The sequence below is a fragment of the Chelon labrosus genome (assembly GCF_963514085.1).
Source record: "Chelon labrosus genome assembly, chromosome: 5".
Classification (NCBI taxonomy): Eukaryota; Metazoa; Chordata; class Actinopteri; order Mugiliformes; family Mugilidae; genus Chelon; species Chelon labrosus.
Genome location: NC_140341.1, coordinates 5,893,393 through 5,920,033, shown reverse-complemented (window position 1 = coordinate 5,920,033; position 26,641 = coordinate 5,893,393). Strand labels below are relative to the sequence as shown.

At 39.8% G+C, this 26,641-nt stretch overlaps 5 protein-coding genes and 1 pseudogene across 6 annotated transcripts; 2 read left to right on the top strand and 4 right to left on the bottom strand.

The window, feature by feature from the left end:
• Window positions 1-3,972: 3,972 nt before the first annotated feature.
• Window positions 3,973-5,629, top strand: LOC311488285 (olfactory receptor 13C4-like; annotated as a pseudogene). Its single transcript has one exon. The product of its transcript is annotated as an olfactory receptor 13C4-like (transcript).
• Window positions 5,630-6,170: 541 nt separating this feature from the next.
• LOC311487827 (olfactory receptor 10K1-like) lies at window positions 6,171-7,954 on the top strand. The gene has a single exon (XM_084544218.1). It carries the CDS (start codon window positions 6,216-6,218, stop codon window positions 7,137-7,139), a length of 924 nt encoding a protein of 307 aa, XP_084400344.1. The 5' UTR covers window positions 6,171-6,215; the 3' UTR covers window positions 7,140-7,954.
• A 3,365-nt stretch (window positions 7,955-11,319) lies between these two features.
• Window positions 11,320-12,610, bottom strand: LOC311487779 (olfactory receptor 6N2-like; the record flags this gene model as incomplete). Its single annotated transcript, XM_084544148.1, has 1 exon — window positions 11,320-12,610. Exon 1 carries the CDS (start codon window positions 12,244-12,246, stop codon window positions 11,320-11,322), a length of 927 nt encoding a protein of 308 aa, XP_084400274.1. The 5' UTR covers window positions 12,247-12,610.
• Window positions 12,611-15,579: 2,969 nt separating this feature from the next.
• LOC311487778 (olfactory receptor 6N2-like) lies at window positions 15,580-16,747 on the bottom strand. The gene has a single exon (XM_084544147.1). It carries the CDS (start codon window positions 16,547-16,549, stop codon window positions 15,623-15,625), a length of 927 nt encoding a protein of 308 aa, XP_084400273.1. The 5' UTR covers window positions 16,550-16,747; the 3' UTR covers window positions 15,580-15,622.
• A 3,873-nt stretch (window positions 16,748-20,620) lies between these two features.
• On the bottom strand, window positions 20,621-21,644 carry LOC311488771 (olfactory receptor 2AT4-like; the record flags this gene model as incomplete). Its single annotated transcript, XM_084545622.1, has 1 exon — window positions 20,621-21,644. The coding sequence occupies exon 1, from the start codon at window positions 21,545-21,547 to the stop codon at window positions 20,621-20,623; it is 927 nt and encodes a 308-aa protein (XP_084401748.1). The 5' UTR covers window positions 21,548-21,644.
• A 1,272-nt stretch (window positions 21,645-22,916) lies between these two features.
• LOC311487780 (olfactory receptor 10J4-like) lies at window positions 22,917-25,334 on the bottom strand. Its single transcript, XM_084544149.1, has one exon. It carries the CDS (start codon window positions 24,730-24,732, stop codon window positions 23,812-23,814), a length of 921 nt encoding a protein of 306 aa, XP_084400275.1. The 5' UTR covers window positions 24,733-25,334; the 3' UTR covers window positions 22,917-23,811.
• Window positions 25,335-26,641: the final 1,307 nt, after the last annotated feature.

Genomic DNA, 26,641 nt, shown 5'->3' with positions numbered 1-26,641 from the left:
CTCGTGGACCTCCACATTGTAATATCCAGAGGTCAGATCCATGGTCGAGAAGAACGCATTTCCTCCCAGAGCAGCCAGGGCGTCAGCCTGGTGAGGCAAAGGGTGTGCGTCACGGACAGTGCGTGCATTCAGCCACCGAAAATCAGTGCAGAGACGCAGATCGCCATTCTTTTTCCAGATAAGAACAAGAGGTGATGCGTACTCGCTCGTAGACTTCCTGATGATGTCACGCTCCTCCATCTCATTTAAAGCCACCCTCAGCTTCTCATAGTGTGATGGGGACAGTCGGCGATAGGGAAGTCTGAAGGGCTTACTGTCACTCAGTCGGATGCGATGGACAACGTCTGTGGCCCTACCGCAGTCCAGTCTGTGGTGAGAGAAGATGGACTCGTACTTAGCCAACAGGTTAACAAGCTTTGCCTTCCAAAAGGGTGACAGGTGAGTCGCATCAAGGTCAATGTCCTGCAGCCCCAAGTCAGAGAGAGTCGGACTAAAGGGTGGACGAGCAGTACAGTCTGAGTCAACAGACAAGCTCTTCTCACTGGCTGTGTCAGACTTGTCAGCTGTCTTCATCACAGTACATTTCACTTCAGCTGACGAGTCATTTTCATAGAGGTAGTCAGTGTCAAAGTCTTCCAATGCCATACACGGTGACACGTCTGCAATCTTGCAGTTGCGTCTCAAAGTCACTGGTCTAGTCAAGGGGTTAATGACTCTCACTGGGACCCATCCATCGCCCCACAGTGGCGTTACAACCCGGCCCACGATCACTGAACGTGGCACGGTTCGTGACTCACTTGGCTCCACGACGACCGTGCTGCCGGCTGAGAGACAGACGTGAGCAGGTAGACGGCCCCAAACTAAATGTTCTGTCATGGGTTCCAGGGTCACTGCATGTTTGAGTTTAACAGTGCCCACCTTATCAGGACACTCATCGCCTCTCCATGTCTCCACAGTGGTCAACAGCTGCAGCAGGCTCACCTCTTCCACAGAGACCTGATCTGAGAACGAATTTTTCTCCTGGCAGTCTCCAGAGTGCTTCAGCACCCGAATTAGGTGTTTTATGACATTGCTACCCAGAATGAGATCATCACATTGGCCCTCCACGATGAGCGTTGGAACCGAGAAGCGACAGCCAAACACCCTCATCTGCAACTCACACACTCCAGCAGGTCTTGTTCTTGAACCTCCACATCCAATAAGGACAACTGATGAGGGGGAAATAGAGTCCAGGGAAACAACATTGTTCTCCTCCAGAAGAGGGAGCACACGAGAGCTCAAAGAGCAGGCCATGGAACCGCTGTCAAGCATGGCTCGAAGCTTCATGGTGTCCTGGACCAGCACATCTGTGTGAAAAAGGTTATCAGTTGCAGATAGTCTCTGTGTGTTTTGAACAATCACAGTGGAGTTATCATTTGTTAAAGAGCAGAACTGTGAGTATACTGATTCGAGGTCAACATCATCAAGATCTTGCGGGGACATGTCATCAGGCCCTACACTACTCCCCTGCTCATGTGGGCCCGCTAGTTTCCCTGCTGGTTGGAGCCACCAGGCTGAGTGGCAGGTGAGACAGCAGGAGGAGCAATCTGGCAAGTCACAGCCTGATGTCCGGCAGCATAACAGCGGAAGCAAAGACGCTCCCTCCTGCAGTGAGACATGGTGTCATGATTGTCACCCCCACAAACAGCACAGGGCACCCGAGACCTGTTGCGGCTACCCATACCAGACCTCAACGGCCTAGAATGCTGAGAGGCCTCTCGCTGCAGTAACCGCTCAAGGAGAGTGATAACATGCTCAAGTGACTGCCCTTCAGACTGGGATGTCCTGCTGGCTGTAGCCGGTTGAGGATCAGGGGCCCTCTCAGCAGACTGAGCATGGCACTGTAAAACGTCCACAGTTTGGTTGGTTTGCAGGCTTTCCGCTGGGCGCGAGGACTGTCGTTGCTGGAGGCGCTTCTTTCGATGGTGTTCATCTAACCTCACCTGAACATCTGTAGCAGTCCACTTTTCCAGAGGTTTGCAGCTGAAGACTAAAGACAGCTCAGTATCAGGGCAGTGAGTGATAAACATGACTGTCACTTCCCGGGACGGATTGTCGAGAGTCTTCCCCTGTCTCTTTAGTCCGTCTACAGCAACGTCCATGGCTTTGTTAAGCCGAATCCAATAATCAACAGCGGTCTCAGTGGAGTGGGGCTTTGTGTCATAAAAGTCAGCAAGGGGCATAAAAGAGGCCACAGAGTCACTGAAGTGTTGCCTAAGTATGTCAAACACAGGTTGAGGGCCTGACTTTAAGTCCAAACAAGGCTGACTGCGAAGTCCAATAGTCACAACATCACGTGCTCTCCCCCGTAGCTTGCCCAAAACTTCATCAACCTGGTTACAAAGTTCAATGCCCCTCTTACTCAGATAAAGTATCATAGCCTCCTCCCACTCAGAGACTGAAAGTCTGTCTGTATCATCTCCTCTGAAGGGGTGTGGCTCATAACTATCACGGTTAATTGTCAAATTAACCTTAGTAAGATCAGCTGTGGGTGACGGGGTCATGCTAACATCATTAGCTGGAATGGACTTAAGACATGAAACAATGTTCTCACCTATACTGGTCCCGATCTGTCTCACCAAGTCACTGAGAACATGTACATCTCGCCCAGAAAGTGCAGACTCACCATCCACCCCAGCATCTGCAGTGGCACACGCACTATCCCGCCCAGGACGACTGTGAGGGGTAGATGTAACATGCCTGTCTTCACTAAGCCCACCCAGAGTAGGAAACTGGCTGAACCACAGTTTTGAACCCCTACCAGCACCCGACACATTATATTCATCCATCCTCACTGAAAAAAAACAACAAATAAAACCTCAAAATCTCTCCAGCTAAGGGCCAATTACCGTTTGCAGCTTTACTTGTTTTACTCAATGTCTCCCCTTTAACAGGTTTTATCCTTTAGATGACCCACAGACATGGAAAAAAATAAAAAAATAAAATAGAAATAAATCTCGTCACAGATCACATTAAACATCAATATAGCTTATTCAAAATTGCAATCCACAAATCAATTTTTTTTTTTTTTTTTTTTATATGTACTTAGGCCTCATTCATCGCACAGAATAACACAGTCCAAACAACTGACTCCAAGTCACAACCGGACTCACGATCCCACGGGAAGGAGTAAAACACAGATGAAGCAGCCGCCTGAAGAGTTGTCTGTCGGGCTCGCGGATCGCGTCGGCTCGCGGACCACCACGAAGACGAACGGGTCACGGCACCATTGTAGCGGTAGTGTTCGTGCGTTGTGTTTATGGACACCAACAGAGACCGAACCACTGTTTTCGTCGGTTTATTTGTTGTACCTGGCAGAACAGTATACAATCAGTCTCAGTAGAACTTTCAAATAACTCGCTCTCACACAGGGAGACAGCGCAGGAAAACTGTGCTATTAGCTACTGTGCATAAGCACTACACGTACCTGGCAGAACAGTATACAATCAGTCTCAGTAGAACTTTCAAATAACTCGCTCTCACACTGTAGCACAGGAAACAGTACAAAAACATAACTTAAGACACCCACTTAAATACGAAATTTAAAAGTATAAGGGTAAATATTTCTGGAGCTAGCATCATGTGCACTCACCAGGGAGACAGCGCAGGAAAACTGTTACGGTCTCCCAGGGTGCACGACCCTAATTCGCAGGGGTGCTGCGTTCAATAACCTTAAAATAATGTCGTAACTGACGACTAGTGTGAGAGGTGGCAAGTGGAGTCACATTAACTCCGTTACACTAACGTGTTTACCGAATTTCTCATTCGATAAATAAAACACCTGTCTATCTAGAATATCCCACCGAGACAATATGTATTGGTGGGATGTCTAAGTTTGAATGATTCTGAATCAAATCTTAAACTATTACAGTGAGTATTTTGAAGATAAAATATGTTACGCCCAGGCTGGCGTCTTAAAGGGGAACTACCATTTTTTACAACCTGGAACTTATTTCTGGCATATAATATGAATGTTTACTCACTCATATAACTTTATTGTCATATTTAGTCTTTCGGAAGATATTTAGTTCCAGCAGAGCGCTGCATATATCCACATAGTGGGAGTGACTGGGGCACCGAAACGCAGCCTCTAAATAACACATTATCTGCCACGAAACTCGTTCATCGACTGAAAATAACACCAAAGTTATATGGGTGAGTAAAAGATCGTATTTTATGCCAGAAATAAGTTCCAGGTTGTAAAATCAGTAGTTCCCCTTTAAAATTAAATTAATAAATATCAAAATGAGACAGTCTTTTGAACGGCTCTTTGAAAGTAACAGATCCACAAGTTCGAGCTCCCTTCAAAGAGGCATAAATTCCATCTCTACTGAGTATTAGTAGTATGAGGCATCAAAGGTTTGTGGTTAGCATGTAACTTTGTATTTTAAAGCTTCAAAGCTTAGTTAATTGCTCTTGTTTTCTCCTAACTAACACTTAAGAGTTACTTTGGATGTTTTCTGGTTTTAACAACAGGAAATTTTATGTTTGTCACGTGATACAGACTGTTGGTGGAAGCTGTAATTAGATCCATTGAGGGTGAAGTAGACTGATAAAAACCATCCACAGAGCTGAACTCTTTAGTGGAGAGTTGGATCTGTTTGGATCAGTGGACCAAGTCCTCTTCAGGGTCAGGTAACACTGAATACCAGTTTATCCAATACAAGCTACACTCATACTGTAGCTTGTTGGTATAAACCTGAAGATTTCCTTTAGACAACCTTTATGGACAAACTCAATGACACGTATTTGATTCTTGAGGGGTATGTGGGAGTGAACAAGTACAGATATCTCTATTTTGTGATCATGCTTACAGCTTATATTCTGATACTCTGCAGTAATTCTACTATTGTTTGTCTCATTGTGGTTCACAGAAACCTCCATGAACCTATGTACATGTTCATTGCTGGTTTGTTAACAAACTCTGTTCTTTTCAGCACTCTCATCTACCCAAAGCTTCTGACTGACCTTTTGTCTGAAAAACAAACCATGAGGTATTCTGTGTGTCTCTTTCAGTGGTTTGCATATTACTCTCTGGCTGGTGCAGAATTCTTTCTGTTGGCAGCGATGGCTTATGACAGATATGTGTCCATATGTAAACCTCTGCAATATTCAACTATCATGAGGAAAACTAATGTCAACATTTTGCTGGTTTTAGCTTGGCTTCTGCCGAGTTGTCAGGTTGGACTGCCAACTTCAATGAATGCGAATAAAAAACTCTGTAAATTTACTTTTAAAGGTATCATATGCAACAGCACAGTTTACAAGCTTCACTGTATCAGTTCAACATTTCTAAACATTTATGGTTTGGTTGCTTTGGTGAACATTGTATGTCTCCCTGTGCTCTTCATACTTTTTACTTACGCCAGGATATTCATAATAACCTATCGAAGCTGTAGAGAAGTCAGGAGAAAAGCTGCACAGACCTGCTTGCCGCACCTGATCGTTTTAATCAACTTTTCCAGTTTGAGTGCCTATGACGTACTTCTTCTTCGGCTGGAAGTTGATTTCCCGACAATTGTGCGGTTTATAATGACGTTACAAATGATTTTGTATCATCCTCTGTTCAATCCAATCATATATGGACTAAAAATGAAAGAGATTTATAAACATCTCAGAAAGTTGTTCTTTCCAAGCACACTGGTGTAATGTAATGAATGAATTAGAACAAAATATAGGTGTGAAAGCACCCTAAGTAATATGATAATCAACCTGAAAAACACCACATACAAATGTAAAATGTCACCCTGAGACCACAGCCTTCCAGCCTTCAGTGGTAGCTGTAGCCCAGTGTAATAGATATGTGACATTCCCTAACAAACCAAATCTATTGACCGACTCTTTAAAATGTATGACTCTAATTGCTCTTGTTTTCTCCTAACTCTAACACTTAAAAGTTACTTTGGATGTTTTCTGTTTTTAACAACAGGAGGTTTTATGTTTGTCACATGTTACTAACTGTTGATGGAAGCTGTAATTAGATCCATTGAGGGTGAAGTAGACTGATAAAAACCATCCACAGAGCTGAACTCTTCAGTGGAGAGTTGGATCTGTTTGGATCAGTGGACCAAGTCCTCTTCAGGGTCAGGTAACGTCGAATACCAGTTTATCCAATACAAGCTACACTCATACTGTAGCTTGTTGGTATAAACCTTGAAGATTTCCTTTAAACATTAATGGACAAACTCAATGACACGTATTTGATTCTTGAGGGGTATGTGGGAGTGAACAAGTACAGATATCTCTATTTTGTGATCATGCTTACAGCTTATATTCTGATACTCTGCAGTAATTCTACTATTGTTTGTCTCATTGTGGTTCACAGAAACCTCCATGAACCTATGTACATGTTCATTGCTGGTTTGTTAACAAACTCTGTTCTTTTCAGCACTTTCATCTACCCAAAGCTTCTGATTGACCTTTTGTCTGAAAAACAAACCATGTTGTACTCTGTGTGTCTCTTTCAGTGGTTTGCATATTACTCTCTGGCTGGTGCAGAATTCTTTCTGTTGGCAGCGATGGCTTATGACAGATATGTGTCCATATGTAAACCTCTGCAATATTCAGCTATCATGAAGAAAACTAATGTCAACATTTTGCTGGTTTTAGCTTGGCTTCTGCCGAGTTGTCAGGTTGGACTGCCAATTTCACTCAATGCGAATAAAAAACTCTGTAAATTTACTTTCACGGGTATCATATGCAACAGCACGGTTTACAAGCTTCACTGTATCAGTTCAACATTTCTAAACATTTATGGTTTGGTTGTTTTTGTGAACATTGTATTTGTCCCTCTGCTCTTCATACTTTTTACTTACACCAGGATATTCATAATAACCTATCGGAGCTGTAGAGAAGTCAGGAGAAAAGCTGCACAGACCTGCTTGCCGCACCTGATCGTTTTTATCAACTTCTCCTGTTTAACTGCCTATGACGTACTTCTTCTTCGGCTGGAAGTTGATTTCCCAACAATTGTGCGGTTCATAATGACGTTACAAATGATTTTGTATCATCCTCTGTTCAATCCAATCATATATGGACTAAAAATGAAGGAGATTTATAAACATCTCAGGAAGTTGTTCTTTCCAGGCACACTGGTGTAATGTATGTGTCCTAATTAAAAGAGATTTGAATTAGAAGAAAATATAGGTGTGAAAGCACCTGAAGTAATATGATAATCAGCATGGAAAACACCACATACAAGTGTAAAATGTCACCCTGAGACCACGACCTTCTAGCCCATAGATATGTGATGTTCCCTAACAAACCAAATCTATTGACCGACTCTTTAAACTGTATGACTCTAATTGCTCTTGTTTTCTCCTAACTCTAACACTTAAAAGTTACTTTGGATGTTTTCTGGTTTTAACAACATGAGGTTTTATGTTTGTCACATGATACTAACTGTTGATGGAAGCTGTAATTAGTTTAATTGAGGGTGAAGTAGACTGATAAAAACCATCGACAGAGCTGAACTCTTCAGTGGAGAGTTGGATCTGTTTGGATCAGTGGACCTAGTCCTCTTCAGGGTAAGGTAACGCTGAATACCAGATTATCCAATACTTTATGGACAAACTCAATGACATGTTTGATTCTTGAGGGGTATGTGAGAGTGAACAATATATACATGTTATATGTACATGTTCATTGCTGGTTTGTTGACAAACTCTGTTCTTTTCAGCACTCTCATCTACCCAAAGCTTCTGCATTGACCTTTTGTCTGAAAACCAAACCATGTTGGCTTTTTGTCCTAATGAAAATGGATTGAGTGCGAGGGGCTTGTTTCTCAGAATAGTACACGGTAGAGAACACTGACAGCTTGATCTGACGACCACTTTACTGAGATGTTTCCTGCAGTTTCTGTGTGTTTTTCTAACCTGACCTATTCATTTTCAAGTCTGTTGTTAATTCTCTGAAATAAAATACACTTTCTACAATGGTCATTCCTTTCTGTGTTTTTTTTTTTTTGTTTTTTTTTTAAGTGCATACCAAAGTTACAATAGTTTTGGATTTTTCATTTAGTTTAGTTTTTATTTAGTTTTTACCTTTTTCCCTCCAATTCAATTCATTCATTCATTCATTCATTCATCTTCTATACCCGTTTAGTCCTGTTAAGGGTCGCGGGGGTCTGCTGGAGCCTATCCCAGCTGTCATCGGGCGAGAGGCAGGGGTACATCCTGGACAGGTCGCCAGTCCATCGCAGCCCTCCAATTCAGTTAGTTTTAATTAGTTTTTAGTGTGGGTTTGGTAGTTTTTATATTTCCAAAAATGCTTAGTTTTAGTTTAGTTTTTATTAGTTTGTTTGTTTTTGTCATACTTTGGGTTAACTATTCCTTTAATCCAGGGGTGCCCACACTTTTTTGGCTTGTGAGCTACTTTTACAGTGACCAAGTCAAAGTGATCTATCATAAAAATGTTTTGGACTAACATCTAAAACATTTACCGGTCGATCGTGATCGACGTAATAGGCACCCCTGCTTTAATCCTTCTCTTTCGGAGGGCAGTGGTGGACTCACAGAGTTTCTCCCCTTGAGAAGCAAGCCACATATTTTGTCACAGTCTGTTTCCACTACAAGACACTTGCTTTTATCTTTTTCGTCGTCATATTCAAAAAAGTCCCATACAGGACTTGCCGCTTTCTCCCAGCTTTTGCTGCAACCGCCATGATGCTGCCAGGTGACGTCACGGACCGTGAGGTGCCGTAAGGTGCTGCTGCTGCCAGCTGGCGTAAAACTGCCAGAGTGGAATAAATCGATCATATGAATCCAACCAGTTGAGGCTTATAAATAAACTGACAAAAACGAAGGGAATTGTATCTATAATTTCAGTTCGTTTTAGTTTGTTTTCTAAACACGCAATACAATTTCAGTTCGTTATTGTTTTTTTCTTTTAATTTTCATTATTTTATTTCAGTCAACGAAATTGTTTTTTCAGTTTTAGTTTTCGTTATTTTGTTCGTTTTCGTTAACTATAATAACCTTACATGTAGGGCAAATCGCTGTGGTGTAAAATAATCAAATACAATAGAAAGATACTTAATTTTAGTATTTCAGTATTTAATGTTACATTCTTTTATAGTTTCTACTCCTCTACATTTATATGGCAGCTGTAGGGAATTTTACAGTAAATAAAGTCTGCTGACGGTATAGAATGGCTGCAACCAGTTCCATCTCTGTCACATACAATATATAAAAGCACATGAATTAATCACTCAATAATAATCCAATAGTTTATCATGTGAAAATAATACAGTGACAGATTTTGGTGTGTGGCAAGTACTTTTGCATTTACACATTATATACATGTTGCTGATATTACTTAATTATTGTTAAAGTTTTACATATAGACTTTAGGTTTTTGTAAGTAAATGATGAAGTTTATTTATAAAAAGGTTTTGCACTGTTTTCCTATCATTCACTCACAAACACAGACACTTGTTATGTAAGTGACTAACCATTAGGAGGAACTAGATGTCCAGTCTTTCAAGGGCACTTCTATAGATGCAGTAGATGCGTGGTGGATTGACAGAACGGTTTTAATAGTCTGTGCCAATGTGCTGACCCCTGAGCCTCTGCACCGTCATGTTGTTGGAGTTCTCACTGCAGAAAGAACAACTTACCTCTATGTGACTGTAATTCACTGGAAGAAATGCTTTTTGTCTGTCATCTGTACTGATGCATGAACAAAAGTTCTATTTGGCCTTCTCATACCCACTGTAGGTCAATCCGTCTCACCTTGCAAGGCAGCTGGTTTCTTGTGAGATCCGTAAGATCACCTGACAATCCATCATGCACTCTTGGCTGAGCAACCAGCATCCTGTGAGGAACTGCTGGCAGTTTATGCCCATGTTTTCTAAGTTTACTGGAAAGAAATGCTTTGGGGGGATGGGTTATTTTTGGAGGCTACTTGGGGATCCTTTGCATTAACAACCAGCGGGGAGGAGATTGAGTGTGGGGGTTTCATCTGAGGCAATGGGAGATTATTGACCCCAGATAGTGCTTGAAGGTAGGAGTAAATGTAACCATCCCTTAACTAGTTAACTTACAAACATGGCAAGCATCATCTACAAGCATGCTTACTCATAGCTTGCTGCACTGTGTGCTTGCTAGCTCCTCAGCCTATTGACATTTTCCTATGTTGATATGTGGTTTGTAGATCTGCTGTCTGTGATGACTGATGGCTTTATCCAATCACAAGTCATTTTTGACAGTGCCTCCCTTTTCCAAACAGTTTCCAGGTGGTTCTGTCTAACAAACCATCTGGCTCTTCAAGTTATGAGAAAACATCGTCTACAGATGCATTCACACATGTCATAAAGGGGCACTTGCATTTGCATTCTTTCTGCACAGATCACTTCAGATATTTAAGTATAGTGAAGTTTTAACATTTATTCGTACAGCTGAAGACGTCTAACTCATAGACCTACGGTTGTAACATCATAGGCTCACACAGTAATAATAATTGCATTTGCACTTAGGGATATATTTAAATTTATTCAAACTTATCTGACATGAAGATAATGCTTTGTATATACGCTTGTAAAATAGTATTCTTAAACAAACATCATTTCTTGTTTTAGTCTTCATCTGGTCACATGATCATATAACCAGCCACATCAATCATAACCACATGAATCATTGTTTAATCAACGTCTGAAGCTTCATACTGATTCCATTCCTCTGAATAGAGATTATCAAATCACACAAGCACATAATATAATATAGCCATTGTTTTATCAAGAGTTTGCCTATGTCGGTGTGTTTAACCTCTAGGCCTCAAGATAACTCTGCTTGATCTGATTTAGGGGGAAGAAATTCAAAAGCAAACATGGCCAATGGTACAGAAGACAAATGTTATTGTGCAGAAGGTTTTCATTACAAAATTTCAGACATATATGTGTTCATGATTAGTTTACTATTTAAGTGACAATATTCTTAATAATAACTTACGAACTGGTGGAGAAACAGTAACTAGAGAAGAAAATACACAAACGTTTGTTCCACTGTACTAATATTAGCACTAGTTTTTAATATTACCAGCAGATACACTTAACTACTTTAGTGAATACTAAACACAATAAAAAAACTTTTGTTGGATGTTCAAGTCCAGTGCTGCAACTTACGTGTAGGTATTTACAGTGCTAGAGGAACTGCTCTATAATGTGTTATAGTCGTAGAAATAAATCACACAATAAAGACCTTGGTAGGTCTTTATTGTGTGGTTTATTATAACAAAATTATAACTTTTTTTATTATAACAAAAAAAGGATTCTATATGACTAAATTAGTTCCATTTTCCTCGACATAACAACTTTTTCAAGTGTTTAGATATCTCCTTCATTTTCAGTCCGTATACGATTGGATTGCAGAGAGAATTTAAAGTCACTATTTGCAGTGTCATTATAAAACGTGCAGTTTGGGGAAAATCTGATTCCAGTCTAACTATAATCATATCAAAAGTAAACAAACAGGAGTGGTTGATTAAAACCAGCAGGTGAGGTAAACAGGTCTGTGCAGCCTTCTTCCTGACGTCTCCACAACTCCCATGAGCTATGATAAGTATTCTTGTGTATGTGAAAATAATGAAGAGCAGAGGAAAGATTCCAACATTAAACATAACAATTAAACCATATATAGACAGTGCTGAGGAGCTCACACAGTGAAGATTGTTAACTAAATTGTTACAAAAAATACCTTTCAAAGTAAATCTACAGAGCTTTGTGTTAGCATTACCTATGATTGGCACCGAAATCTGACAAGCAGTTGGAAGCCAGGCCAAAACCAGAAATGTTTTTACTGTTGTTGTTTTCATGATAATTGGATATTGCAGAGGTTTACATATAGACACATATCTGTCATAGGCCATGGCTGCCAACAGTAAGAATTCAGAACTACTAAATGTGTAAAATAAAAAGACCTGAAAGAGACAAGCTTGATACGCTATGATCTGTTTTTCGGATAGGAAGTCAATCAGAAGCTTTGGGTAGATTGAAGTGCTCAGAAAAACAGAGTTCATCAACAAAGCTGCAATGAAAATGTACATCGGCTCATGGAGGTTTTTGTGAATCACGATGAGAGATACAATAGTGACATTGGTGCAGAGTATCAGAACATATGCTGTAGACATGATAACAAAATAAAGATATCTGTATTTGTCCACTTCTACATGACCACCAAGAGTTATATATGTCACATTCCTGTCAGGATTCATGAAGACAATCAAATATTAGACATTAATTAATAAAACAGCAGAATGGAACAAGCAGCACACGTACATAAGCTTTGGAAAGAAGTCTTACTATGACCTGCTCCGTGGTTGTCTCTTAATCGTTAACAGACACATGCACTTGGTGTGCGTTCGTCTTAAAAAAGGTGAACTGATTCAGTTGAACCAAATATTTAATGAAACTGGTCCTCCCTCTGTGGATCTCATTAACTTCTTCACAAAGAGCTGTTGTCTTGTTTACAACTTTTTCAAACTCTGGAGGCCTCCGGTGGACCGTGTTGACACAGGTGGAAATTTTTCTGCATGTTCTGAACTCCATCGTATTTCGAAACTGTTGCGCCAATGGCATCTATGGTATCATGAAATGATACCTGCCTACAAACCTCACGATTTATGCTTCATAAAGCAATCAGAATCAGAATCAGCTTTATTGGCCAAGTATGACACATACAAGGAATTTGACTCCGGCACCTTCCTCTCTAGTACTCAAGCATCATAAATAAGGTAAAAAGATAAAAAAATAAAATAAAAAAAATAAGATAAATAAGATAAAAATAAAATAAATCTTCAAATTGTACACATAAAAACAGGATAATATATACACCGAACTGGGGTTATTGTACAGTGAGTATATACAAAAATAGTTTATTGATCATGTGTATGGACTCACACTCTGTGACAAGTACATTGAGATGCTATTGACACATTGTGGATCTCAGGTACGTTTTGATAAGCTTCAGTTTGGAGAAGCTCCTCTCTGCAGTGCATCTGGACAGATGTAGAGTAGATTTACCTGTTACTGTAAAATACAAGCAAAACATGTAGCTGCAGCAGACAGACTACTACTTGATGTGTTCAGCTTAACATCAGTTATTATCTTGTTGTGATTATGCAGTTATAAAAGAAAGTGGTTGCACAACAATTATATAGTAACACAGTAGGTATAGTATCTACAGCAGTATTTTTATGCAACTTTGCTTTATTTCAACTTAGCTAGCCTCTAGCTAGTACAAATGAAAAGTCAAACAGCATTTTTTTAATGTTAGAAAAGACGACCTCTTTTCTGCCTCCTCTTTTCTCCACTTCCTGAAAGCCGCACTTGAGGGCTTGGACGGCCTTGACATGGCAATAATTTCTTCTTTTCCTTGTTGCTGTCCGTCTATAAGAACCATGGCAGCGGTGCCACCTGAGATACAGTCCGATATCTCCAATAATATATAAGTATATGCAGTATATCTTGCAGCAGTGTCCCCTCCCACAGGTTGCGTCCTAGGAGATGGTCTTTATCTGTTTATGGTATTCATGGACGGGATCTCAAGGCACAGCTGGGGTGAGGAGAGTGTCCAGTTTGGGAGCCTCAGAATCATGTCCCTGATTTTTGCAGATCATGTGGTACTGTTGGCTCTATCAGACTGTGACCTCCAGCACGCACTGGGACAGTTTGCAGCTGAGTGTGAAACAATTGGAATGAGGCTCAGTACCTCCAAGTCTGAGGCCATGGTGCTCTGCTGGAAAAAGGTGGATTGTTCTTGGCTTGGGAGTCAGTTCCTGTCCCAAGTGAGGGAGTTCAAGTATCTTGGGGTGCTGTTCACGAGTGATGATAAAATGGAACGAGAAATGAACAGAAAGTTTGGGGCAGTATACAATAAGGCATAACATTATGAACGCCTTCCTAATATTGTGTAGGTCTTCCTTGTGCTTCCAAAACAGTTGTTTCTTATCAGCGAATGGACAAGGGCCTTCTGAGGGTGTACTGTGGTGTCTGGCAACAGAATGTTATTAGTGGGGAGCCTTTGGGTCCTATGGGTTGAGGGGAGGGGCCTCTGTGTATCATCCCACAGATACTTGATCAGTTTGGGATCTAGTGAATTTGGAGGCCAGGTCAACACCTTGTGCTGTTCTTCATGTTTTTTCTAATTGTTCCTAAAGCGTTTTTGTGGCTGCATCCTGCTGGGGATGGCTGCTGCCATCAAGGAGTGTCATTGCTATGGGGTGGGGGTGCCTGGTCTGGTCTAGGTGGGTGCTACATGTCTACGTAACAGCCACATGAATGAATACCAGGTCCAAAGTTTCCCAGCAGAACACTGTTTCGTCATAAGATGGTCAATTTTACTTACTTCTCCTGTCAGTGGTTTTAATGTTGTTGTCAAGTAGGGTAGCGGGTATTGGAGGTTAGGACCCAAATGCAGGACTTAAGAGGCTGAGGCAGGAGTAGGCAAAAAAGTATTTAATAAAAAAAAAAAAAAAAAGACAGAACTGATGAAAACCAAAAGCACTGCAGACGAGGCAGGATATTAAAAAAAAAAACCCAAAAAACAAACACTATGAATACATGAACAAGACATGGAAAAACTATGACTGTGGAAAGACACAAACGAGGCATATAAACAGTATGACACGACAAGGAACAAAGGGGAAGGCAGGGCTATATGTATACACACACAAGGAACAGAGGGGTGACGAGACACAGGTGACACAAATCAAGACAACAGCAGGAGAAACCAGTGACCTAATCAAAAGGGAAAACACATGGCGTAACACATAACAGGAAATCAAGAACATAACAAAATAAAACAGGAAACAGAAAACAGAAAAACTAAACACTAAACCATGACAGTAAAAAAAACAAGAGCTGAACAAAATACAATAAACAGAAACACAAGAAACTAAACCATGACAGTTTTAGCTGATCGGTATAGTATCATATAACCAACCTAATGTCGTTATAATGACATGAATCATTGCTTAATCCATGTCCAAAGCTTCATAACCATTTATTTTATTTGAACAGAGATTATCACATCACAACACACATTGTGAGTGCAGAGAATATAATCTAGCCACTGTCTTATCAACTATATTGTTGGTGTGTTTAACCTCAAGACCTCAATGTGACACTCCTTGATGTGATTTAGGAAAAAATACAAACGCAAACATGACAGATGGAGCAGAAAACTAATTTATTGTGCAGACATTTTAATTTTTAATTTCAGACACATTAGTTAATTATTCATGTCAATAACAATGTTCCTTTAATAACTTGTGTACAGGGTTAATCCCAGTTTTTGAAACCCAAACATCAGACACTGTGACATTAGCGAAGAGAAGAGACCAATCTCTGAGCTTGATCAATACACTCTAAGACAACAGTATTAATACGAAGAAAAAACATTTAGTTGGGTGTTGAACACATCTGCTGCAACCTATGAACGTGTACTTACACTGTCAGTGAAGTTTCTTTAATGTAGTTTAGTCATAGAAATATATCCCTACATTAAATATATTTGCCAGTTACCACACATGAGCTCCTCACATCTCATCATTACTACACCAAAAGTAAAAAGGATTGTTAATGACTAAATTAGTTAGCTTTTCCTCGACATAACAACTTTCTGAGGTGTTTAGAGATTTCTTTCATTTTCAGTCCGTATACAATTGGATTGCAGAGAGGATTTAAAGTCACTATTTGCAGTGTCATTATAAAACGTGCAGTCTTTGGAAAATCTGATTCCAGTCTAACTATAATCATATCATAAGTAATCAAACAGGAGTGGTTGATTAAAGCCAGCAGGTGAGGTAAACAGGTCTGTGCAGCCTTCTTCCTGACTTCTCTACTACTGTGATGAGCAATAATAAGTATTCTTGTGTATGTGAAAATAATGAAGACCAGAGGAAAGAGTGCAACATTAAAGAGAACAATTAAACCATATATAGACAGTGCTGTGGAGCTCACACAGGGAAGATTGTTAACTAAATTGTTGCAAAAAATACCATTTAAAGTAAATCTACAGAGCTTTGTTGTAGCTTTTCTTATAATTGGCACCAAAACCTGACAAGCAGGTAGAAGCCAGGCCAAAACCAGAAGTGCGTTTACTGTTGTTTTTTTCATGATAATTGGATATTGCAGAGGTTTACATATAGACACATATCTGTCATAGGCCATGGCTGCCAACAGTAAGAATTCAGAACTACTAAAAGCGTAAAATAAAAAGACCTGAAAGAGACAAGCTTGATAAGCTATGATCTGTTTTTCCGATAGGAAGTCAATCAGAAGCTTTGGGCAGATTGCAGTGCTCAGAAAAACAGAGTTCATCAACAGAGCTGCAATGAAAATGTACATCGGCTCATGGAGGTTTTTGTGAATCACGATGAGAGATACAATAGTGACATTGGTGCAGAGTATCAGAACATATGCTGTAAACATGATAACAAAATAAAGATATCTGTATTTGTCCACTTCTACATGACCACCAAGAGTTATATATGTCACATTCCTGTCAGGATTCATGAAGATAATCAAATATTAGACATTAATTAATAAAACAGCAGAATGGAACAAGCAGCACATGTACATAAGCTGAGGAAAGAAGTCTTACTATGACCTGCTCCGTGGTTGTCTCTTAATCTTTTACAGACACATGCACTTGGTCTGTGTTCGTCTTAAAGAAAGTGAACTGTTTGAGTTGAACCAAATATTTAATGAGACTTGTCCTCCCTCCATGGATCTCATTAACTTCTCCACCAAGAGCTGTTGTCATGTTTACAAGTTTTCCAAACTGTGGAGGCCTCCGGTAGACCTCAATTACACGGGTACACATTTTTTTATACATTCTGAACTCCATCGTATTTAGAAACTATTTGTCTTCAAGTTGGATAACACCTTTTTCTAAAAGTGGCAGTTTGAAAATGCTGCAGGGTTTAATACACTGCTGTGTTGTTCAGAAGTGATGATCAAAACTTCGACAGCTGGTGTGTGCTTCGTAAAATGTGTGCGCTGGTCTCCCCCCTCCATATCGGCACAATATCTTAACACAGACAGATTCCAGAAAATCAGCCAGGGACTACCACCATTAATTTCAAAAATTTCAGCCCTGAACCTTGTAGGAGATTCAAATTGCGTCATCATAATTTAATAAAATCTCCTAAAATAATTAAATGAATAAAAGTGAAAATAAAATAAAATAAAATAAAATTTAAATCAAATGCTCAAAGGTAAAACAGTTTACAAGAGTGCTCTGACTATGGTATTACTGACTTTCTGTCACATATGTTTTTTTTTTTTTTAGTTTCAACTATGACGATACCATGTTTGAACACAGTTTAGGTTTGGGAGGAATATACCCTCTCTGCTTTTAAGGTCAGGTTTAATACTTTCCTTTATTGACAAAGCTTATACTTAAGGTTGGACTATACCATCCCTTAGTTACGCTACTATAGGCCTTGGCTGTTGGGTGACAATGCACTGAGCACCTGTCCTCTACCCTCTTCTCTCTTGCACTGAGCTCCTATCCTCTAACTTCTTTTCTCTGGTACACCCTGGACAGGTCTCCAGTCTATCTCAGGGCTAACACAGAGAGACAGACAACCATTCACACTCACACCTATGGCCAATTTAGAGTCATCAATGAAGCTAGCGAGTCTTTGGACGGTGTGTCTTTGTCTTTTGTGTGGTTGGGTTATGTGATACATGACAGTATATTGTTTTGTTTTGTTTTGATTTGTTTTTTCATTTTTATATATTTTATAATTACTTGAGATTGTAATGCCTGTTGTGCTCTATTAAATATTACTGACTGGACCCCAGGAAGACTAGCTGTCGCCTTGGCGTCAGCTAATGGGGATCCTTTTTAAATAAACAAATAAATAAACAAATAAACACCTACGGCCAATTTAGAGTCATCAATGAAGCTAGCGAGCATGTCTTTGGACGGTGGGAGGAAGCCGGCGTACCCGGAGAGAACCCAACAGAAGCACCGCACAGACAGGCAAGCCATAAAATGAAAAGAATAGGCAATTGGGAATTGGGAAGATTGATTTTAAAATATTGAAATGTAAGTCAGTGATTTTGATAAAGTCTAGACCAGCGGAGAAGGTTTTCATGCATAAATGCTAACTGAATCGCTGCAGACCCTACGTAGAACCTAATGCAGTAGCCTGATGTGTACCTCCCCAGAAATGGATATGTGGGTCGCAGCAATGCAGACCGCAAGAGCTGTGATTGGTCCGCTTGGTAGTAGCGTATTTTTGCTTTAATTTTTCCAGCTGCTTCTCCATCTCTGCAGTTTTTGAATTGATTATTTTGGATCAATAAAAGTAGAACACATTGGGGAAAGTTTGACTGAGATACAAAGATTTGTATGACTCGTCTTTGGCAAAATTTCTGCAAAGGTTTCAGTCGCCGTTGCTGAAAGTGAGCCGTTTTTACAGAGTGAGCCAGACTGACGAGTGCAGAAGTATAACTAGCTCACACTAGCGTAGGCTATGTACGTAGGTTACGGCATCTACGTCCTGCAGAGGCATAAACTTTGCTTTCGGTGGAGTCTCATCCCTTTCAGATTTATCACTTGTGTTTAGTCAGACTACTGCCTTTGATATTCTGCTTGTGATCCCACGACTAGAATTTTCTTGTAACTTTGTTGATTGTTCAACTGTTATATCCCTTTAGAAGGATGCCACATGACTATGTTTGTCTAATGGAACAGAGGCTTACTGTAAAGGTGCAGTGTTTCCGTTGGGTCGGTCGAGCTGCACACTGCCAATGAGGGAAAGAATGGGACTTTTTTCTACCACGTTAGCTGTGAGTGACTGCCACTGTTGTAGACATTCAGTGATCTTGTCATACTTCAGAATATAGTCCAATAAAGCTATGTTCCATGGGGTACTGCTGTCTGTCATATTAAGGCAGTCATGTCAAACTGCAGACTATCTGAACAGTTTTCAGATGAGCTTGCACTAGGGCTTTCGTCATCATTTTAGCTAATGATTAAGACTTTCTAGTGAATGCAGGCTCGTTGACAAAGCTTCAAAATAAGTGCATAATTGCATTTAAATAGTGAAATATGTGATTGCACTTATTCAACCTAAGGTGAATGGTGTACACAACAGCGGTTATATGTTAGTTAGATACAGAAGTCATTGGAGGGATGCATGCAATTTATATTTGAGATTTAAGGCTGCGTTCAGACTGCCAGCCAAAATCCGATTTTTAGCCCATTCAGATTTGAATCGGATCTCGATTTTGAAGTCTGAACAGTGACAGATCACATGAAATCCGATTTTTGCCAAACGGTTGCAAACCACATCCAGAGGTAGTTTCATATCGCATTCGTATCGGATATGGACAGATGCGTCTCAGTCTGAACAGCTCCCAACACTCAGATGGGTTTTGACTGTCCGTGACGTCACTTACGCGACGCCAGGCCAGAACCAATGCGCCAGACCGAGTGCCTATTTCCGTTGTGGAGGAGCCACGTTACGGCCACGGACAGTGATATTACAGCTATCACAATGGAGGAGGACTTTGAAAACAATTCGCCTTGGACAGAGGAAGAAACTGCATGCCTTATAAATATTTACACTGACGTGACGTACATCCATCGTGTTGTTTGTTGTTGTTTTGCTTGTCGCTGTCGCAATTATATGACGTCTGACAAATACACGTGCTGAATGACGCTTCCGCTCGTTGCTACAGCAACCTATCAGACCGGTGAAGAATGTGGCCCAGTCTGAACAGAACCATATCCGATTTGGACACTTGCTAAAGGCAGTGTGAACAGTCAGCCCTAAAAATCGGATATGAGAAGGAATCAGATTTGAATCAGATCCGTCTGCAGTCTGAACGCAGCCTAAGTGTCACAGTTCAGTCACCCAACTCCCTCTCAGTATTTTTCCATTGACCCTGCCTTCTGCTTTACTCAGCCTGCCAGCCACACCCTCCTCATCAGTCAACTCAGCTCACATGTGCACACAGCTGCTCCTCATTCTCTGTAATCAGGCCAGCATATATTTGCCACACTCATTCCTCCTTGGCCCGATTGTTCTTTTCCATGTAGTCTTGTGGCTGAATTCAGCCCAATTGCTCCTTCTGTCTCTCCTGTTTCTTGTTTGCCTGAGTGTTGTTTTCCTACCTATGGCTGCCTGAACAAACGGGTGAACTCCACACTGATTCTGTGCATCTTTGCCCCCCCCGTTTCATTGAGAAGTTATACGAATGTTGCTTTGCAGAGTAGTTTTGTGCCCCATAATTGTTTGTATTAGAGAATACAGGCCCACATGAATGAAAAAACTCTTTAAAACAGTTTAAAGAGACTAAAAGTGATCTATCATAATCTAATCTCTTAGGAAACTTCAGTATAACCACACCACTCATTTATTAATAATGAATTTTTCATATGCACAGTCAAATGTAATCATACATTCAGAATGAAATGTATTATTTACAAGACATCAGAAATTCACTACTGAAAATTTTCGCATCACATTGTTGAGGCTGACAGTAATCTTTACTTTGTGTTCATTATTGAAACATGTCCATTGATCCAACATTAAATGTTCCAACTTTTATCATTGCACAGAAACATTAGTTTGCTTTACCCCAACTAAACAGTTTCTTGAGATGTTTAGATATTTCTGTCATTTTTAGTCCGTAGATGATTGGATTGATGAGAGGATGATATAAAATCAGTTGTAAAGTCAGGATCAAACGCGCGGTTTTTGGCATTTCTGATTCCACTCTGACTATAATAACATTAAATGTTGTAAAAATTGAATAGTTCATTAAAACCAACAGGTGAGGTAAACAGGTCTGGGCAGCTTTTGTCCTCACTTCTCTACAGCTTTGATTTGTTATTATGAATATTTTAGCATATGTGAAAAGTATAAAGACAGTAGGCACAACTACAACCATTACAAAGATGCATAAACCGTACATAGTTATGGAACTGGACCACACGCAGAAAAGTTTGTAAACTGAATTATTACAAAAAATGACGTTCAAGGCAAAGCTGCAGAGCTTTTCGTTTGCGCTCATTGTCGTGGTTGCAACAAGCTGACAGGCAGGAAGAAGCCAAGCCACAGCCAACAAGAGGTTGACAGTTGTTTTTCTCATGATAGTTGGATATTGCAGAGGTTTACATATGGACACATATCTGTCATAGGCCATGGCTGCCAACAGTAAGAATTCTGAACCGTTTAAAGCATAAAACATAAAATATTGAAAAAGACATCCATGGTAAGATATAATCTGTTGTTCAGATAAAAAGTCAATGAGAAGTTTTGGGTAGATCACAGTGCTGAAAATAATAGAGTTAAGTAGCAAAGATGCAATGAAAATGTACATAGGCTCATGGAGGTTTTGGTGAATCCAGATCAAGTACACAATAGTAGAATTACTCCACATTATTAGAATATAAACAATAAACACAATCACAAAATAAAGGTACCTGTATTTCTGGACTTCCACATGCCCGTCAAGAGTTATGTATGTTAAATTCAATTCCCCATCCATTCATAAAGTCCAGTATTAGATATTGACTATTAAAGCAGGCAGATGTACAGTATAACAGGGATATATGAACAGAGAAGAGGTTTTACTTTGAACACTACAATAACATGTCTCTTGTATTTGATTATTTTATAAATTCAGTTACCTGACCTTCAAACATGCTCATGTGCTCTTTTCCAAAACCCACACAGAGCTGTCTGAACCTGTGAAATGTTTTTATGAGACCGCTTCATCCTCCATGGATCTCATTAAACTTTCCACCAACAGTCACTAACATGGAAACAACTTTTTTTTTTTCCTCCCAATAATCCATGAAGTGACGTTATACTATTAACATTCACCACCTGGACTAGTACCAAGTGGACAATTTTATCTGAACTCAGATGAGAGAAGAGAATAGTAAGCAAATATATCACAATTTAGTTGTATCTAAAATACTGATATACACCAGAGAACACACGGTGTATCTCCCCAAAAAACAGAGCAAAAAGACCAAGCAAATCAAAGTTCTTAACTTTGACCCTGACAGCAAAACACGCCAACACCAGCGCTCAACTTTACCAAAGCAACAGCTTGCACAAGCAACATGTGGCGGCAAACAAACTTTTTAACCTAACCAACTTTGATGGCTGAGCCCCCATTTAACATGAGCTGGCTCAAGTGGATAGTAGTGGCTGACACTGACGCTGGCTAAATGCAAAAGTAGTGGAAAATCAGTCAGAAAAGATGAGGAGGGTCTCTGGGGATCGTCTCATTGTTGCCCCTCTAGTGCACCACATAATTTTAACACCAAAGCAGATGACCAGATCAATATCCTAGAAGCTGAACCGACTTGATGCTATACCCTTTTCAAAAAGAGTTCCTTTAAACCTTTTGAGCAGTGTATAAACTGAAACTTCACTTTAATAACATGTCTCTTGTGTTTTGTCCTCATGCTCATTCACAATTGCTTGACCTTGAAACACTTTTAGTATGGGCTTATCTACAAAACCCAGAAAGAGAACGTTCCACCAAGAGCTACTAACAGAACCATATTTGGTAACTTCCACACACATCTTAAATTGCATCCCTGTGCTTCTCAGTGAAGCAGAGAAGCATGTGGTTCTCACCCAGTCAATCAGAAAAGGTCGAGGCAACGTTCTCAGGTCAAATGTGGTCTGCAAGGTCCACCTCTGCATGAACACTGAGCGTGACTGCTTTATTAGGTACCATGAGGAAGTGTCCTAATGTTGTCTAATGTGACAATGTGTCTGTTGGCAAGTGCCTGAATCAGCACTTATGTTCTAATGGTCTAAATCAGCGGTTCCCAAACTTTTTTGGCTGCGCACCCCTTTCTATATCCAAACCGCGCTGATGCACCCCCAATCCCCCACACCTTAAAAAAAATTTACAAATTAAAAAAAAAACACGAAAAGCTTTTTTATATTAGAGGCAACATGTTTAATCATGCTCAAGTTACCAGAACACACGTAGAACAAAATAATCACGATCACAACAACGCGCTCTCGCATTTGAATTAAACTGAAACACTGTAACATTTTCTATATAATGAAACAATGTTACGCACAAGCTTCCACTTTTAAGAGCAAAAGAGATGGATGACATGCTCAGAGAAGCAGATAAGTTGGGGGAAATATGGATAATATTTTCAGCCGCATTAAACAAAATTGCAGCAACTTTAATAACCGTGGAGCTAACAGAACCCCGTCATCATAACACAGCGGTTATGGAAATAAAATTGGAATGCCAGTAATTTTAATTAAATTGTAATAAAGTTACACACAACATAAATAACAAAGAGCATAGGCTCAGGAACAGATAAAAAAAAAATGAGGATCCATCTGACGATTTTCAAGTACAGCGCAGCTGGCTCAGTTAGTTGCGCATATATGGTGCGTAGAAGAAGATAAATTCTTCTCCGCCTCTGATCGCCTTGACTTGGTCATTGTAAAAGTAGCTTGTAAACCAAAAAAGTGACATGGGGGAGCTCATATGCAAGTTCAGTAAAACTTCATTATCATAATTTTCAAATTAATTCATGAAATAAGGTATAGATGTAACTAGGCAAAATAAAACCTTGAGCACAAAACTTTTATTTGATTTGCCGGAAGAAAGATTTTTAAAGAAATTGATCAGTCATAGTTGAAGCTGACAGTGACCTTTACTGTGTGTTAGTTATCACAACATATCAATTCATCCAACATTAAGCACTTCCTAAAAGTCAGTGAAATCACATCACGTCATTTGTTGCTACAGTAGATGTTAGTTCACTTATCTTGACACAACAGCCTCTTAAGGTGTTTAAAATTTTCTTTCATTTTTAATCCGTATATGATCGGATTAATAAGAGGGTGATACAAAACCATTTGTAAAACCATTATTAAACGTGCAGTCTTTGTGATATTCGAGTCCACCCTGACTATGATAACATCGAATGTAGTGCAAAAGGAAAGGTTGATTAAAACCAGCAGGTGAGGTAAACAGGTCTCTGCAGCTTTTTTCCTCACTTCCCTGGAACATTGGTCGGTAATCAGGAAAATTTTAGTGTACGTGAAAAGTATGAAAAGTATGGGCATCACTATAACATTTAGAAAAACATACAGTCCATATATAGTTATCACTCTCGACCACACGCAGTGAAGTTTGTAAATTGAATAACTGCAAAAAATAATGTTCAGAGTTAAGCTGCAGAGCTTCGTACATGCACTCATTGCTGCTAGTGGCATGAGCTGAAAGGCAGGCAGAAGCCAAGCTGAAGCCAGCAAGATGCTGACAGTGCTCTTTCTCATGATAACTGGATATTGCAGAGGTTTACATATGGACACGTATCTGTCGTAGGACATGGCTGCTAACAGTAAAAATTCTGAACCGTTAAAAGCGTAAAACATAAAATACTGTATAAGACAGCCTTCATAAGATGTGATCTGTTGTTCAGACAGAAGGTCAAGCAGAAGCTTTGGGTAGATATTGGTGCTGAAAACAACAGAGTTCAGTAGCAAAGCTGCAATGAAAATGTACATAGGCTCATGGACACTTTGGTGAATCCAGATCAAGTACACAATAACAGAATTACTGCATATTATTAGAATATAAATGATAAAAACAACCATAAAGTAAAGGTATCTATATTTCTGAACTTCCACATGCCCATCAAGAGTTATATACGTTGAATTGTACTCTTCATCCATTTAGAAAGTCAAATTTTAAATACTGATTACTAGAACAGTCAGATAATATTATAGATATATCCAAATAAACAGCGAGATTTTACTTTGAACAGTGCAATGACATGCCTCTTATATTCAGTTAACTTATTCATTCACATTTACCTGACCTTGGAAGTTCGTATGCACTCATCTCTGAAACCCAGACAGAGAACAGTCTGAGCCAGTGAAATGTTTTTATGAGGCTGCTTCCTCCTCCATGGATCTCATTAAACTTTCCATCAACAGTTACAAACATGGAACCGACTGTTGACTATTGATGGGACAATGAATTGCTGAAGTGCATCCATGTCGACTCTCACTTAACTTTGTACCAAGACTGTATTATTTGGTGCAGTTTCTTTTGGATAAGGACAGAGATTGTTTGTTATCCCATTTTAAGCACTGTATGGGATGAAATTGTGTTTTTTCACTGCTGGCTCTTTCATTGTTAGGACTCACAGTTTAAATCAGCTAAGTCAATATTCTTTAGCAAATTGCCCTAAAAGGAAAAGTCTCCGTCACCCTTATGTTTAGATTTTTGGATATCTCAAGGAGTGGGAATTCATAGAGACTCTACACTTCATTAATGATACACACACCAACCCATAAATTTCTTAATACAATTTAAAAATTAACTTATGACAATAATGTAAAGAGTATAAAACAGACAGAATATAAAGTCATGTCTTAGATCTGTTTATTTTAAACATGTTCACTTTACTCAGAAAAATTATATTTCAGTTATGTCAGTCATTAAGAGGGGTGTACAGTAGTGCTGTTAATTTAAAACAAAATGAAACATTCAGAATAAAAATGGACACAAATCTTTAGTCTGTCGTACTTTTTAAAACACACGTCTCTAAATTGTTGTTACAGGAGAAATTAGTCCATTTGATCTCGACACAACAGCCTCCTAAGGTGTTTAGAAATTTCTTTCATCTTTAATCCGTATATGATGCTAGCTTAACTCTGTCCAAAAGTTAAGCAGTCGCGGCTAATTTCTTTCCGCAACATCAAAAATATTAATTTAGCAGCTCTCACCACAGGCATTAACAGCCTCCCGAGTCTCAGTTGTTCACCCACTCCTGATCAACTGGTTACTCACTACAACGAAGGCCTCCATTCCCTGTTGAATTCACTTGCTCCTGTTAAAACTCGGAGTGTGTCATTCACCAACTCTGCTCCATGGTTCACACCCCATCTACGACAGCTCAAAGCCAAGGGACGTCAACTGGAGCGGCTCTTCAAAAAAACCAGACTCTCTGTTCACAAACAAATGTACCACACCCACATCCTTCTCTACAAAGACACCCTCTCCTCAGCTAAATCACAATATTATGCAGGTCTAATCAGTGCAGGTGATGGGAATACTCGAGCCCTGTTCTCAGTGCTCAATAACACACTACGACCCCCGACCTCACTTCCTCCACAGTTTTACTCCTCTGATCACTGCAATTCCCTAATGTCATTTTTCAATGGAAAAATACAGGGGATTCACCAGCAACTGTCCCCTCAAACTCCCTGCACTCCATCCTCTCTGGTTGTCGACGTACCCTTCTCTCAAGTATTCTCTAGCTTCCAACTGCCCTCTGCTGCTGACATTTCGGACCTCATTCGGAAATCTAAAACATCTACATGTCAGCTTGACCCCCTGCCTACTCCCTTAGTCACTGCCTGTCTACCGTCCTTGTTACCCATGATAACTGCCATCATTCACTCCTCCCTCACCACTGGTTCTGTACCATCCACTCTTAAATCTGCTGCTGTTACACCTATAGTCAAGAAACCTGGTTCAGACCCCAGTGACTTCAATAACCTACGCCCGATCTCTAACCTACCATTTCTCTCTAAGATTCTGGAAAAAGCAGTGGCTTCACAGATACACACACAT

What these genes read in the sequence shown, in the direction of transcription:
- LOC311487827 (XM_084544218.1), top strand. Translation starts at nt 6,216, where the DNA reads ATGGACAAACTCAATGACACGTATTTGATTCTTGAGGGGTATGTGGGA.
- LOC311487780 (XM_084544149.1), bottom strand. Translation starts at nt 24,732, where the DNA reads ATGGATGAAGAGTACAATTCAACGTATATAACTCTTGATGGGCATGTG.
- LOC311487778 (XM_084544147.1), bottom strand. Translation starts at nt 16,549, where the DNA reads ATGAATCCTGACAGGAATGTGACATATATAACTCTTGGTGGTCATGTA.